This window comes from Odontesthes bonariensis, chromosome 18 (genome assembly GCF_027942865.1).
Source record: "Odontesthes bonariensis isolate fOdoBon6 chromosome 18, fOdoBon6.hap1, whole genome shotgun sequence".
Taxonomy (NCBI): domain Eukaryota; kingdom Metazoa; phylum Chordata; class Actinopteri; order Atheriniformes; family Atherinopsidae; genus Odontesthes; species Odontesthes bonariensis.
The window spans coordinates 18,061,149-18,078,639 of record NC_134523.1 but is presented as its reverse complement, the minus strand read 5'-3'; the positions used below and the strand labels follow the sequence as shown (position 1 = coordinate 18,078,639).

The window sequence follows — 17,491 nt, the reverse complement described above, 5'->3', positions numbered from 1 at the left end:
CAACCATGTCTCCTCAGCCTTCCCGGGACTCACATCCTTCAGCGGCTTCAACACTCAGGGTTGTCAGAATAACACCACCGGCTGCAATATGACCACCACCAACAGCCTGCTCGGTGTCACATACGAGGCCAAAGTCGTATGCTGCTCAACAGACAACTGCAACCCTGTGACACTCAGTGGTGCCCCATCTACCAAGATGACCCTCAGTGCCACCGTTGGTGCAGCCATCCTGGCCTCTGTGTGGGGAAGCATGCTGCATTAAAATCACAAAAACAACCAGCTGCCAGACTCTCCTAAAGTAATCTGTACTACGAAAGGTTTAATCAAGTATAATCAAAAGCATAATCCAACACATAAAACTTTGGCTAAAGATATATACTTATTCTAATAAGATAAACTTAAGAGTTAAGTTAACTACAAAACACAGGTGTCTGACTCATGGAAGTTGATCAATGGGATGTTTCAGGGAAACATTAAGCTCGTAAATCTTCCATGATGTCATTTTACTTTGTTACTTTCTTTTTTCAATCAAAATGTAGTTATCCTTGTAACTTGTTGAGAATAAAGAAAAAACAACCCAAAACTTTTGCCTCTGAGAGTATCTCTGTAGCTAATCACAACCTAACACAAATTAAGCTCCACAGCTGGGATAAATGATGTATCTGGTGCTAAAGAAAAACAAACTGGGTATAAAAAGTATGAATCTGTATGAAATATCAGGAAAACTTACTCAGCACATCAACGTATTCAATGCAGAAAACTGGCCCTTGTGAGAATTACCCAAATATGTATCTTACTGTTTTATTATCAATATTCATGCATCTATGTGAAAGCAGCACTTTACTGCTGCAGCTGCTGAAGAGGAGATAATTTAATAAACATCCACCAGGCGGTGAATACTGTTCACCACATATATGATTCTGGAGAAATATTCACATCCTCCAGGAGGATTTCACTGCACACAAGAAAGTCAGAATCCGCCACACCAAGAGAAGAAACTCCTGATGTGATTGACATGAATTTATTGGTGTAGAACAATTGGGGGGATGTGGTATACAAATAACCAAAACAAAGTTTGACGTACAAAGAATTGGAATAAAGTTTGGTGGTTGGATGCTGCATCAAAGCAGAACACGACATGATGGATGAGCCCCGGAGTCCAGACGCTGGTGGTGGTGGGCTTCAGGTGAGGCTCGTGGTCAATATTCAAGCTCTTTTCCTTGACCCATGTGAAAAACGTCATGGGGTTAAGGAAAGATGGTGGAAAATATTCTTACAGACTTTGGAAAAGACGACCACTACAAGTCTGCAGCACTGAAACCATGAATACTCTATATTGTACAAAAAGTGCTTCAGATTCGTCTATTGCAATCTTATCAGCTTGTTACATGAAAACCATGTCATACATCACCTTATCATCAAAGTTAGCAAAAGATTTAAAAAAGTGAAACTCACTCATCCTTTTGTCCTCATATTTAGCCACATGAATCAAAGTTAGCACAGCTGGATAAAAACAATCATGTGTCGCTATAAGGAAGGTCACAGAGAAAAGGTTTGAATAGTTTAGGATATTTAAGTTCCCTATAGGGAGGAGTTGCAAAGTGTTTACTGACATTTGACAGTTCAAGAGAATTTGTTGACAACGTCACATCATTTTTGTACATTGACTGTCCTAAAATCCACTAAATTATTGATAGGAAGGCTTCCCATCTGTCTGAATGGGGAGATTCTAATGTGCATACATATGCACACACACATATGTATATATATATATATATATATATATCACTTATGGCACTTTTTCTGGTATACATGGACCTAGAGATATCTACTCTGCTTATTCTGTCTTCCTAACAAAGAATGTCCCTTCAACGAACTCAGCTCCTACAAACATCTACCATCACAGAGGTGATTTTGGTTGTTAATCGGTCAGTCTGCTGATAGATTTAGTAACTGTCACAACTCTGCAAGGTGTATTAAACTTCATCATGTGAGTATTTGGATCAGCACGGATGTTGGTGTGGTTGAAACATGAATATTTGCGTTATAATGTAGTCATCTGAGCTCTGAATGAGGGAGGATTTTAACAAACAGAATATGAAAAGGTTGACAAGCAGTGTCCACAACATGATCATCTATTTGGCCTGAGCTAAAGAAGAAACTTACAGGAGCGTATTGTGCCTTTTGTCCAGCGTCGTACCATGAGAACAATGGGGAAGTCTCTTTATCGCATTAACAATGACTCCCAAATCCTCCACCAGAACCCCGTATCTTTGTTCTCCTTTGAAATTAAATGGTTCATAAAAAAACTCACAAGGTTCAAACATATCGAGACAACATCCATCGACTCTTTTTCTCTTTGGTCTGCTTTGTATCGGGCTTCATTCTTTCTCAAACAAACATCGGTTTCATAGTGTCTGCACTTAAAATAAAAATCAATGGTCAGTGGGAGCCTCTGATGTCACACCTTGGATATAAAAGCAGTTGAGCAGAGCTCATGAAACTCATTTGAAGTCCTCTTCGAAAACTAATCTGCCCACTCAGAACGCCTCTTGTGTGATTTTTTATTTGTAATTTCTCAAGAAAAACACCCGTCGTTGTAAAGGCAAGATGAAAAATCTCCTGTTGATCAGCGCAGTACTGATGGCTCTGATTGTTGCAAGTAAGATGCATTAAAAAAGGATTCTGTCCTCACCAAGACCGTTTTAAATTGGTAGGAATTAATAGGACACAATGACTTACTGATATGCATACAGTTTGTGCATCAAATACGTTCAGTTTCATACTTAATATTTCAAATATGAACAGTGAGGAATGAATGTTATCAAACAAACTAAATACTTCACAGTTTTGGGATTTAAGCTCAAACATCACAGCTCAATAACACAGTTTGATTTTGCACTGTTGGGATCGTACTAGGAACACTAATATGTGACTAATACGTAACAGAAAGATTAAGATAAATATTGCACTTTTCATTGTGCTCCACTTACTTGGCAGATTAATTTAAATGACCATAAATTCTGTTTAAAAATAATCTCAAAACTCCCTGTGGGACAGACTGGAGAGAAAAAAGTAGCTGTAATCAATCTATTGATTCGATGCATAAATCAGGTGGCACCTGCATACTGAGTTGTATTTCTGTTTTTCAATTTACAATAAATTCACTTAATACAGTCAATGCTTTGCTAAATTAAGGATCAGTTATGTGAGATTATCACCTATGACAGGAATGAATGTGTCTTATTTTAACTGTTTCTTTTAAACAAGGTTTCTTATGTGTTCTCCATTTTTATTTTAGAAGTACCCAGATGTTCAAAGCTGATGTTTCTTTCATTTTCCTTCAGATAAGATTTAAGATTCCTTTAATTATCATTATGCCACCAGATTTTTTGCCTAAATTAACAACGTTGATCCGTTATGCTACAAAAACAGAGGTTGTTGATAAGTCAGATATTTGTTGAATTATCAAGAGGTTCTTTACTCATTAAAATGTTGAGAGCACCTATGAAATATTAGCTAAACTTGGCAGAACAATTTTAACATTCAAAACAATTTTTTTTTAAAGTTTCTGTCTGTGAGACTCATCAGTACAAAAAAAAGGGTGTAGAAAAGTAAAATCACTGAAGTTATTCCGTTCTATCTTATAAATCTGATCAATTGCAGCTTGATTATTTGTATTAGTAGCTTTTGATTTTGTGTCTTTATAAAAATTAATTCTTGTGTCACATCAGCTCTGTCCATTTAAATCTGTTCAATGGCTCTTATATGTAAATATAAAAAAGCATTTAACAAAGGAGAAGTCGTAGGAGTTTCGTAAAATAGTCCGCTGTTATTCCAAGTTTGCTTGACTAATGGATTGTATATTTAATTACTTTGAAGCAAACATAAATAAATATTTACATTTTACCCCATAATGATGCTGACATTATTCTGCTTTTTTGCATTCTGATCACCCTGAACTGGGTCCTGTATGAAAACTACATTAGTTAGACTGCTCAAATCTGGATAGAATTATTCTAAAGAGGCTATTGATTCATTAAAATGGCCCTGTTCTGCATTTTCACAAATCAGAAAAAGGTTTCACAAATCCCAAACAAGGTTTTAATGAATCTATAGCCTCTTTAAAATAATTCCATCCAGATATGAGCAGTGTAACTATTGTAGTTTCCATACAGGACCTTGTTTTGGCCTATCAAAATGCAAAAAAATGCAGTGAAATGGCCCTTTATGCCCATCCCTTTAATTTGCGAATCGGAGGCTGGCGAATCGGATGCCAACTTCAGCGTCGTCTCCTACACGACGTGTAGACAGACAAATGGCTGACATCGCGATTTAGATTGCCAAGGACTGTGCTGCTGCAAATATGCCGCTTGCTAGAGCTACAACTCCAGAGAGAAACACGCCGATCAAACCCAATTCCACCACACGTCCAGGTCCTCACCACCCTTGGATTTTTGGCCACGGGAACCTTTCAGAGCGAGATTGGACAGATCGTGTGTGTCCCAGTCCTCTGTGAGTCGTGCACTCCCCTTGGTCATCAAAGCTCTCATCAGTTTATAACCCATGGTACAAATTCCCATACACCGCTGTCGAACAAGTACAAATTAAGGCAAGGCAAGTTTATCTATATAGCACAATTCAACAACAAGGCAAAGTGCTTTACAGATGCATTAAAACAGTAGAAATAAAAAGCATGATTTAAGTTTTAAACAAAAAAGAAAGAAATAAGAACAATAGATAAAATCAGTAGTTAAAATGTGATTAAGTTTTGAAACTCAAGCTTCAGATTTGGAGCTTTATTCAAATGCAGCTGAAAATAGGTGTGTCTTCAACCTGGACTTAAATACACTGAGTGTTTCAGCTGATCTGAGGCTTTCTGGGAGTTTTTTCCAGACAGTTGGAGCATAGAAGCTGAATGCAGCTTCTCCATGTCTGGTTCTGACTCTGGGAACTGATAGAAGACCGGATCCAGGTGACCTGAGGGGTCTCGAAGGTTCATACTGGGTCAGGAGGTCACTGATGTATTCTGGTCCTAGACCATTCAGAGCTTTATAGACCAGCATCAGAACTTTAAAGTCTATCCTCTGATGGACAGGCAGCCAGTGTAAAGACCTGAGCTGGACTGATGTGGTCCACTTTTTTGGTCTTAGTGAGGACTCGAGCAGCAGAGTTCTGAATGAGCTGCAGTTGTCTAACTGACTTCTTAGGTAGACCTGTAAAGATGCTGTTACAGTAGTCAAGCCTACTGAAGATGAATACATGGACTAGTTTTTCCAGGTCCTGCTGAGACATCAGATCTTTTAACCTCGATATATTCTTAAGGTGATAGTAGGCTGACTTTGTTACTGCCTTAATGTGTTTTTCCAAGTTTAGGTCTGAGTCCATCACTACACCCAGATTTCTGGCCTGGTTGGTAGTTTCTAGGTGTATAGACTGAAGTTCTGTGGTGACCTGTAATCGTTTCTCTTTGGCTCCAAAGACGATTACCCCAGTTTTGTTTTTGTTAAATTAAGAGGGACTGTCATGCGTTGGCTGGACTGCCAAACATAATCGGAGCACTAGACTGCACACATATACGCATCAAAGCACCACAGTTGCGGAGCGCACTGAGCTGAAGGCCAGGTGGGTGTGTCTCGAAACAGCGGGGGGCAAACTGCTCTATAGCCCAGAGAAGGCATGCCAGATTTGCACAATATTACCATGAACCAGGGTCTCCTACTACCTGAACCAGCCCAGGCAGACCAGAAGGTGTGGTGCCAGGAGACCCCCCTCATGGACCACCCCATCAAAGAGCCATCATGATGAGGCAACAACTGATTGCACGGCTTTAGTTGCAGTCATAGAGCGCCTGCTTATGGCGAGACGTTTTTTTTTTTTTAAGCCATTTTCATATCAAACCATTTCTTTTTTTATTTCATTGACATTACGAACTACAGGTGACACTGAATTAACAGCACTCGTAATTGCTTCCCATTTCTTCGCTTTAGCAGGTTCCGTAATTCCACTGCTGACACTGCTAAAAATGACAGATTTTCCTTTTTGTATCACTGAAAGCAGAACTTCAATCTCAGAGCCCTTAAAGTTGTTCTTTTTGCGTCTTGATGCCATTTGCATGACTCAACACTCAACACTTCCTGGCACAGTAGAGAGGAAGCAAAGCCTTATATGGTATTATTTTGGGCGTGGAGCATGCAAATTTACTATTCTCGTGCACTTAAATACGGACGGGTGGCATTCATCATTTACGCAGGTCGTTTACACACTTTTTCCGAAGTTAAGAGCGCTTGTTGAATCTGACGTGGCTTGTTCGTACGAGACCTTCGTACGAAAAAAGTAAGAGAGATTTAGAATAAAAATACGAAAATGTTCTTGCATGAGGCCCAATTGTGTGTAAGATGAATTCCCAAGGTGTGGTCACCAGCAGAGGGCAGGGTGAGGTTAAACAAGAGGAACAAGATGAGGTGTGAGGCAAGCAAGCAAAGCTGATAGGTATGGACAATGCATTTAAAAATAGGACTCAAAGTAAATTAACAGAAAGAAAGAACATGACAATCCAAAAGACAAAATCCAAACTAAAAGACAACCACAACCCGAGACCATGACAAAATGTTTCATACTCCTGAGTTTGAAGGGTGCTGGACATGAAAAACCTGCCCAGGATGTGCAGACTGAGCTAAGTCTTGATGTCTGACACAGCCAACACAGTGGTGTTTTGGACCAATTCAGATCAAACTTTGAACATGGACTGACATCTTGTGCTGCTGGCCGGTACAGTAAAAGCACCTTTGAGTGGTCAACGAGACAAGAAAAATACTTTGTACATATACATTATAAAGTAAATGTGGAAAGTATTGTTTCAAATGGGGCTTGAACTCATCTCCACCACCACTTCGACTCCGAAATGACTTTCTGCCCTTTTAACATTTCTTTAACAAAAGTCTGATAAACTTTGTTCGTCTCTGATGTCATTTCTTTAAAAAATTTGAAAATTGTGCACGGATTCATTTCTGTGACAGTGACGCAAAATGCTGGCACCCTGTGGTTTAGTAGACAAACAAACAGGAGCATTCTGGTGTTTGAGGAGTTTCAAATCCTAAATACATGTTAGGTATAAAAGGCTCCTTTGTTTCCTTGTTGATAAATGGGGGAGGCTGACCAATTATTCTCACCTGATCTTATCATGAAAAGTGGAATGGAGGAAGAAGGAAGAACAATTCAAACCTGTCTTTAACACTGTAACTTCTTTATCTGGTGAAGGCTTAAGAGAAGACTCAACAATCCCTCTGTTACATTAAGGAAATAACTTTGTTGTGCTTTCTCATTTCCAGTAAAACCAGCCCTGATGTACAGATATCAATTGTTTTTTAAAAATCTTATTTTACAAATGAAGTTTAAATAAGGTTTAAAAATCATTTGTTTTTACTCTGTGTCCTGGGCTTAGGTAAAGCGAGGCTAACTGTCTCCTAGCTTCATACTTCATACATGTAAGAGTGGAGTCAATATTCTCCTCTGCTGAGGTCATTGATTTTAATCCTAAATTTATGCTGTAATACTTTTATACTGTTTTCATCATACTTGATCATCCTCTTGTAATTTGAATATTATTCTAAGAAGCTTTTCTTATTTCACATGAGCCTCTTTTCTATAATAAGATCTTCATTTCTGCATTTGAACTCAGTCTGTGATCCAGCACTTGTGTGACAGCGCAAAAGGAAGTTGAAAACCTTGATGTTCATTGAGGAAAAGAACATTAAATTTGCATCCCGCAGTTCTTGTCAAGGAAAGGTTTCACAATTTACCTGCAAAGCATCTTAAAAAGCATGCTGTTAATGTTTAAAGTCCATTTTAAAACACTGAGATAAATACCTTGAGGTATATTCTATCCTCCACAATGATCTTAATCCTGACAGAATGGGGCTTAATAGACTATTCCTGTAAGAATATACATCTTTTTATATCAATTGACTTGAAATATACAAACTAAAACAAGCTTAGCAGCTTTAAATGCAACCAACTTTTAAAGATTATTTTCCAGTATGTGAAATACTACAAAATGACTTTAATGTCATTGTTGGGCTTCTGTTCTACAGGTGGCATATGCTGAGGGAGAAAAGTAAATCACTTTAGTTTCTTGACTCAAATTAATTCAAACACTGAACAATGATGGACAAAATGAGGTTTAAATGAGTGTAAACTGTTTAAACTTAGAAGTTTTCATCTTTAACTGTGCCATCTTGTTCTTTTCACTAACATTTTCCTGGCATCATAACAAGGAACCTGGACTCTTTTTCTGTTAGTGGAAAATATTCGACATATATTTTGTTGTGAGGTAGCACCACAGGCTACAATCACTTCAAAAGTATGTTTCACCTGTGCAGAACCGGATCTGAGCACACCTTAGTTTACTGAAACCTGAGTTTGTTTAATACGTTGACTTTGAATCCCAAAAGTCTGCCTCACCTTGACACTAGTTTTGTCTAGTTGTTGATATTTGTTGGTGTTATGATTAGCATGGGAAACCAGCAGAAAGGAGTGCAAACCCACTAATGTCAGTTTCAGGCCAACAGCTGTGTCAGTATCTGTGAAATATACCTGGTCCACCTCTGACTTTAAAAAGGCTGCAACCAGTTTGCCATTAGGCTTTACACAAGATTTTCCATTTTTATCTGAATATTTGTCAAAAACACACTGAAATCACATGAGTGAATGAGTGTTAAACCCCACTTTCAAACACAAAACAGGCACTTACAAGCACATCTGGGCATCTTCTTACGTATTTCTGAATCACATCATACACAACTGATTGCTTTTTGCTGGAAGTTTATACTCTCTTACAGTTCCCTGCAAAAACTGTGTTTCCTCTTATTCTAATAAGCTCATTACCATTCAGATTGACCATTGTCAGAAGCTCTTTCCTGGATTAAACTATGACTGCATTTTGTGGCTTAATACGAGATCTTAAAATGCTGCTTACAGATATCCAAATGAATCAGTCAGTCTATTATGTCACATATATTTAAATTTGCAGCTCTACAGTAACAGTGCTTTTTAAAAAGAAAGAAAACTCCTTTTGTTGGCTGATTGATTATTATTTTTTTTCCTTTTCCCTCCTCAGCCTTTAACATTAGTAGACTGATGAGCCTTGAGACTCGAGGATGCCTGTCTTCATCCCTCTGCAACGAGACAGAATCAGGCACCCTCCTGACCGCCGGGTACACCATCACCAGGACCTGCTGCAGCATCGACATCTGTAACGGAGCCACATCCGTCCAGCTCACTCTCACTGCTGCTTTGGGTGCAACAATAACGGCAGTTTGGAGCCTGCTGGCACTTTAAAACCCCCAAAATATTTACTTTTTATGTTGTTTCTGCTTTGTCTGTCTAATTCATGAGCCTAATATACTCTCCTACACTGATGATAGAGTAATTAGCATTTTGCTTTAGTTAAAGCAGGGGTAACTATAAACTGCATGAAATATGTTGAACAAATAAAAGTTGATTGATTAAGAGTCTGAAAGTTTTTGAAGTGGGGAATTTTGGGGGCTGAGTTTCAGGAAATGTCAAGACACATCCTCCTTCCCACTGCTGGAGTATAAAACCAGATCCGTTTCATTCTTGCTCAGACAAACTATCCGGCCAGTGTTTCATCACAGGATCATCCAACGGACACGGCCAAGTAATTAGACCTTGAAGAGGATTATTGTTATAGAGGACTCGGTTTACTTAAATAACAAAGAGAGTCATGAATAACTTCTGGAAAGCCGTGACGATCCTGTGTGCCGTCATCGCAACAGGTGAGTTGAGAAAAATGTCTCTTTTCTGATGTGGAAATGAAAGCATCACCTTTGATGTTGAAGAGACAAAATAGTTCATTTTTTACTTCTGTCTTCTTTGGTCACTTCCTCATTGAACTGTGGTTTAAAAATCAATTCAAATCATGAGGCTGTTTTTTGATATAGATAAAAACCATGTATTTTGAGGAATGTTTTGACAGTGAAAGGACACCAGAAGATGAAAAATATCTAAATATGGTATTTTACAGTTGCTGCTTTTCTATTAAAATGAATGTATAGAAAGCTTAACCTTTTATGTTACATTAAATCAATTCACTTACTCTGTGGTATTTGTGTAGTTTTTCTGTACAACTTTCAACATACAGGCAGAGGCCAACAAATGGAGTTAAGATTTTGGACAAACTTCTAAACCTGATCTGTTTTTTGTATTTTTTCCCTGCTGAACAGCACACAGCCTGACCTGCCGTAGCTGTCCTATTGGTTTATTTGGGACCTGCCTGAATTCAGGCGAGGTCACATGTAATAACGACACAAACAGCTGCTACTCTGGAGAAGCACGTAAGAAAGATCTCTGTTAAGATCTAGAGAAAATGCGATATCTCAACACCGAGGGGAAATGCGTTTATTGTGTTTCATATATATTGTGAATGGTTAAAACATTTGATTACTATGTTTAATCATTGGGTTTCAGAATGATCAAAGCTTTTATGATCATGGAAAAATAATTTGTTCACAAACTACCTTTTTATGCAAAAAAAAGACGAGATGATGCATTTCTTTAATATATATATTTTAATGACTTATATACTTACTCATTATTACAAAATAACAAAGAAGGAAAAGGACGCAATTCCCTGGAGGTTTTGGCACCTCAAATGGTCAATATGTTTTTAGCTTAGAAATCCTAAAACAAAGATTGTGATAATTCGTATGAAAAAAAACTTTGGAAGGTGTCACTGCACAGTAAAACTGAGCATCAGCAGTAATTTATCCCTTCATAATACACGTTATACAGATTTTGATCCCTTTGGGGAGCACTTAATTTTAAATTCTGTCACATTTCAAGCAGAAGTCAGGAGACAACCTCTATAAACACTTGTTGGTTGGCTCTATAACAACAGGGACAGTCGTATGATGACTGACTCATCACCATGTTTATGAAAAGGCTTTAATCATTTGCAGTAAAACCAGTTTTTGCTCAAACATCACACAGATGGCAACAAACCTTCCTGAAGTAGACGCCAATTTATGCACTAACAAAACAATAATATGAGTAGTGTTTGAGGTGGTTTAGAGAATTTCTTAAATAACTATTAGAACTTTGCATTGGGAAAGTTATTGCATTGTCTTTCTCCCTCAAAGAGCTTGACTATAGGACTGAAATACTGAAATCATATTTTCTTAGTTGCTTCTCATTAAGAAAATTAATAGGTTTCACACACTCACACAATAAGTGTATTTGACTTTAAATATTATTCATGCTCTTGTTTCTTTGGGCAGTGTTGTACAGCAACCGATGCAAGTCTCTGTATGTTCAAGCTGTGCACGGACAAACACAGTATTTCCAAACAAATTTAATCAAAGTGATCACAATCCAGAAAAGTGTAAAACAGATGAGTACGGTCACACTCAAGCTTTTTTCTTTTTCTTGAACTATTTGATTATACTTTATTTGAGAAATTATGGACGAAACCTTAATCTTAGATAAATATCCTTTACCAAGTTAGAACTGACTAGCTCCTTCCCACCTGCAGGCTTTATACTAATGCAGTTAATTGAAAGACAGACAATTCATAGAACAATAAAAGTTAGTGCTGACAGGATATACAACAATATAAACATTACTTAAGAACAAAAGAAAACATCTACGTATTCATAAACAAAGCATAAGAGTAGCATACATGATGCTAGCTAGTTGGCTAGCATTATACCCCAGTACAAATTAACAGTAAAACGCACCTATTAAGGTTTAGAATAACCTTAATAGGTGCAATAAAAAAAATATATATATAAAATATATATTTATCTTACAACATATTTTAGTGTTTCTGGATAACAGGAAAAAAGGGTTGGTGTCAGTTAAACAGTAAAACTGCTAAACGTTGCCAGCGGTAGTTGCCCTGGCAACAGAATGTTGAGCAGAAACTGCGCCTGCTGGCGTTACGCGTACGCAATTAACGTTACGTGTACGCAAGCTGCAACGGGTAGGTGACCGCCGGTGAGGCTTCAATGTTTTTGTATTGTCAATTTATCGCGCCCTGACGTCACCGTTTTTTGGTCTCCACAGAGTTCAACAAGACAAGCGCTTTGAAGCTGCTCACACGCGGCTGCCTGGACAAGGACTTGTGTAACAAGACACTGACTGGCACACTTGTTGGTGCTGGCTACACCAGCACCTTCAGCTGCTGCGAGAGGAACCTGTGCAATGGAGCCACCTCTGTCCAGCTGCCGCTGACTGTGGCCCTCTGCGCTGCCGTCCTGTCCTCGCTGTGGGGCTTCTGGGGGTTGTAGCCTATCACTGTGTACCTCGTTGCTTAAATTTGATTCTTGGTCTGATTTTTAGCTTGATTGTGTACCTTTTCTATGCATTTATTTTATCTTTCCCCCTTCAATCATTATGAAATAAAGGGCCAATTGTGTTTTAATCCATACAATAAAAAGCATCTCGGCACCTTGTCTCGATGACTTGGAAACAATTTCACATTTGTTTTTTTTTTATTTTGAGAAAGTTGATGTGGACTTTACATTTCTTTGTTACATTTTCAATTGAGTAGTTTAATGCACAGGGCATCTAAAAACAACAACTTTTAGGCCAAGAAAATGAAATGTTTCAGTCTTCATTTCAGCTTTAATCAAGACAATTGGCACAGAAGAACTTATAGACCCAATGTTAGATAAGTTACCTGGGATGTTTTCCATAGACATTACCTGAGATGAAATCACATAATCTGGTTTTAGAAGGCATTTTACAATTAAATTTATTTGGTTTTCTTTAAAATTTTCAGATGAAACATATAAAAAAAAATACAATTTACTGTAAAACAAAGCTAATAGAAATACATACACTGCCACTTAAGAAGTTATATTACGTTTCACTTATCTTTTCTGTCCCTTTCTTGCAATTTCTGTGCTTTTTGGAGAATATGTCACACTTAAGCTTTATTGACTTGTTTATTGGAATTCTTCTGTAAACGGAGAAAGAAGCCCTGCTGCCAAGAAGCACAAATCCTTATAAAATCTTCAACAAAACAAAAACTGTTCGAATTCAGGGAGAGGCAGATAGTCTGGTGAGGTGTGCTTGAGCAAATTCAGTGCTGTCAAAAAAATTAAAATTTGTCTGTACGTACCTAACACACATAATTGCAGGTTGATGTGTGGAAAAAAGGTGACACATGTTAATCATAAGTCTCTGTAGACTCTGTCATGACTCACAAATGCTCCGAATATGCAGGTTGTGTTGTGTAAGCATGATCTGTGCTAAGATGTGACATCAACACTCAGACGAGCTGATAAATCCTGTTTTTTACTGCTCCAAGTTATTTAAAACCAATGATGCCCCTAGTGTTTTTTTAAGCCCTCACACGCAGTTACAGGGTGGTGCAGTTACACAACAAATTACCCTAATTGTTCTTTGTTCTTCATTCATTCCTTAATGTACTTTAGAAAAACAAGTTCAGGTATATGATATAACTTCTCAGGGGGTCAGAGTACATGTTTTGTCAGTAATTTATAAAAGAGTTGAAGACAAAACTCTTAGTTTTTGTCCTTTTTTTAAGTGAAACTGGATCAAAAGGGGGAACTAAAACCTCTTGATGGATTTAATAGATGAGATCTCAGTCTGCTCCCTAGAGGTTCTCCAACCACTGCTGGGACTGAGGGTGCTGAGAGTCGAAGGTGACCGGATCCCAGTTTGGGCCTCCATGATAGGAAGCAAAAATGTTTTAAAGCTTCGAGAGCCATTGTCTCATGATCAGTGGATGGAGAAACCACCGGAATTTCCCTAATAATACCTCGCTGACTTTCGACGACATTCACAAGGATGGCTCGGTGTCCCCCTCTACTGGCTTTTTATCATATTGCAACACCTATAGAAACACATGTCAAACAACTGGACACATCAAGGGATGACAACGAGGCCACAAAATGAACAGAAAGATAAAAAAGAAAAGAAAACAGAAACAAACAAACAAACAAAAAACCCCGCAGATGGATAGATAGTAAACAACATTATAGTAAACTAATGCAAAAATAAACTGTACAATGTGACAATGAATGATGTTGACGGTTGGAATAAACAATGACGAGTAGAGAATTAAATCAAATGGGGACAGTACAACTATAGAAGGCCACAAGAAAAAGCAAAAACATATGGATGTTCCTTGTAAAAAATTTGTCAAAACACCCACAAAAAACAGTGACGTAAAACAGTCGATACAGAGGGCTGTGCAGAAGGGAACAGGAGGCACAGGAGGTAGTGCAACAGATGGTGATTTTAATATTTACTCAAACCGTATTCAGATATGAAGTACAAACACAGAGCTGAGCTGTTGTACACTGTTATGGGATGGGTTGTCCATGATGGAGAGCAGTTTGTTTAGTGACCTGACAAACTCCAGGTTCAGCCTGAGGATGAGTTTGTCAAGCCTGTTGGGATCTCTGGCACTGAAGCTGCTCCACAGCCCAGCAGGTGGCACTACTGAGTGGAATGTCTCCCTCATTGACACACCTGTGCTGACCCACTATATCAGGTCAATATGACTAACGTTGTGAGGACTCTCATGGGTTTTTTGGACTTTGGGTTTGTTTCTATACTGTTTTGTTGTTGTTATTGGTTTAACTTTGTATTTATTCAGTTTGTATTTGAATAGTTGATCTGTCTCTTTGTTTCTATGGTTTAATTATCTTTTAAGTCTTTGTTTTACTCTTCTGTGCTCTTAGTTGGTGTTTTGTTTGCGCTCTTAAGTTGCTGGTGTCTATCAGTTTCTATTTGTCATGTCTTTAGTTTTTTTAGTTGCTCCCATGTTTTGTCTTTGTAGCATTACTTTGGTCAGTTTCGTCTCGTCTTACCTCAGCTCGGTTTTGTTTCTTGTTCCACCTTCTCTCCAGTACCAGCAAAATCTGCCTCAGCCGCTGTCACACACCATTCAGTCCCCCCACAGTATATATACTCCTTTGTTCAGCTCAGTCTTTGTCAGATCCTTGCTGTTACAACCCACTGGAACTATTCTGTCGTCTGTTCTTTTACTTGTTAGTTTTATTCTGTGCTGTTTAGTATTTAGGGTGGTTTATTTTGGTTTGTTTTTGCAGTTTAGTGATTTTTGGTTTCAACAAACCATCTATTAAAGTACTAATCTGCCTCCGATCAGCTGTGCTGCACTTTAGGTCCTCTTCTTTCTTCTATCCTCAAACTGTAACCATTGTAGAAAAAGGTTTACTGGTCTGCAGCTTTTCAAACTGAAATATGAGACTAATTTGGCTTAGTCTACGCTATTTATTTATCTTTTCTACTTCAAACACAAATTGAGATGTCTAATTTGACATCTTTTAGTTTTGCTATGAAGTGGCATACACGTGACACGGCGCCAGAGTCTCAGTTTAGGGTGTGACCATAAAGCAAAAAGACAATGTGCAACCAGGACAACCTGTGTGTGGAAAGTAGGGGTGGGCGGAAGAATCGATTCATGTACATATCGCGATTTTTAATGGGATGATTTTACAAATAGATTTTTCTCCCCTGAATTTTCTCCCCTGGATATTACGTCATATCCGTGTCCTGAAAAACTTCATCAATTCATTACATTAAGTTATGTTAAAACTAGCCCAAATTTGTGCTGTGTGGACATTTTAATTCATTTTGTAACTGTAAACTTTAAAAAATGCTGTACATGTTAAGTACCTCTTTGTCTCAGTTGAAATAAATGTCAGCTGCTGGACTGACTGACAGACTGATGTGCATCTTTTATGGGAACGACATTCATTCTAGAAGTGTATGATTCAACTTGTTTGTTTTTTAAGGAGGAAGAAAATTGCAATTACTGGTTATATCGAATCGCAATACTTGTAGAATCGCAATTATCAAGAATCGTGATACAATCGAATCGTGACCAGAGCATATTGTCCCACCCCTAGTGGAAAACCATTTGAGCATGTATTCCATTAGCTTCCTTCACTAATTCAGTCATTTTGTCATCACTAGTTGAACAAAAACTCAGGCTACGGCTACACGGAAGAAACAAGTTTTTTTTTTAAAATGGGTACGAAAATTATGCAACCACACGGCAACGCTGCGGTAAAGACTCAGGTCCAGACGAAAACGGATGAAACGATGCAGTACACACGCCACTGTGTCACGCCACGCTGTGAGACAATAGAGAAGTCTCACAGCGTCAAGTTTGACTGACGCAAAAACGTTTTCGCTGTAATAATGGAAACGAAACGACCTCGTTTTCAAACTTTCCCACTCTGGAACCCGTTCTCAAAACTATCGTTTTGGGGTAGTGGGAACGCCGGCTCCGTGTGGCCGCGACAGAGAAACGATAAGAAAAAGTATCGTTTACAGTGAAAAACGTTTTCGTGTAGCCGCAGCCTCAGACTACGGCTCCTTTTCAGCAACTATTGGCAACTTTTGCTAGACTAGTTACAAAACACAATCCTACCAGTGATGCCTGGAGCTGCACTAGAAACAGCAAAAACCAAACTAATCAGCTCTTTGACAGATTAGTGTCCCCCCGGATCAAACTGGTAACCCTCAAAGTCTTTACTAGTTAACTAATAAGCTGCAAAAGCTCTGACGTGTTAACTAGTTTAGCAGATATTAACCTCACTAAAGTAACTAGAGAGAATTTTACAGTATTCATAATATTTAGGACACTATAGTTGCTGAAAAGGAGTCACTTTTACGAGTTTTTATCTAGTGAGACCACATGCCGAACTAGTGCTGACAAAGACCGAAGTAGTGAAGAAAACTAATGTCTGATGTCAAGGATATGAAATAAATGCTCCGATGGTTTTGCAAGCCAGTGGATTAGATCAGAGGTCTTCAACAGGGGGTCCGCGACCCCCAGGGGGTCCGCGGAGGTACTGCAGGGGGGTCGCGAAATCTTTGGTTGATTAGACGATTTAAAAAAAAAAATTTTTTTTTTTTTTTTTTTTCAAACAGTTTTTTCTCACAAATTGTGTGCAAACGTGTGCCATCCACAGATGCTTTGAGGATTCATTGTCCCATCTACATGCATGTTTAAAGTTAAAATCTGTGGATTATTTGAATAGCTCAGTGTTGTATGCAAGATGTTTGTTTATAAATGGCAGTGGCGCGGCCACCCTGTACCTTGCACATGTTTAAAATAAAAACATGAATACATTAACCTGTGTATTATTTGAATAGCTTAGTATTGAATGTACAATAACAGAGTAGCTATATTTATACACGGCACTAGGCCCCGTTAAATATAAAACACAATTGTATGCCATATAAATAGTAGGGGGGTCCCTGCTCCAACTCTCCATCAGTTTGGGGGTCCCTGGCCTGAAAAACGTTGAAGACCCCTGGATTAGATAATCCCCTGCTTTCAAACAACAACACAGTTTTTCCCATGTGCCTTCACTGACTCTCCTTCACCCCGCTTCTCCACCGCATCAGGCCTCTTCTCAACCTTGAATGGCACTTTTATTCGCTGAGAGATCAGCCCGTCACG

At 38.4% G+C, this 17,491-nt stretch overlaps 1 protein-coding gene across 1 annotated transcript; it reads left to right on the top strand.

The window, feature by feature from the left end:
* The first annotated feature begins 9,606 nt into the window (after positions 1 to 9,606).
* On the top strand, positions 9,607 to 12,493 carry LOC142368161 (protein Bouncer-like). Its single transcript, XM_075450255.1, has 3 exons — positions 9,607 to 9,797; positions 10,245 to 10,355; positions 12,085 to 12,493. Exons 1-3 carry the CDS (start codon positions 9,746 to 9,748, stop codon positions 12,306 to 12,308), a joined length of 387 nt encoding a protein of 128 aa, XP_075306370.1. The 5' UTR covers positions 9,607 to 9,745; the 3' UTR covers positions 12,309 to 12,493.
* The last annotated feature ends 4,998 nt before the right edge of the window (positions 12,494 to 17,491 follow it).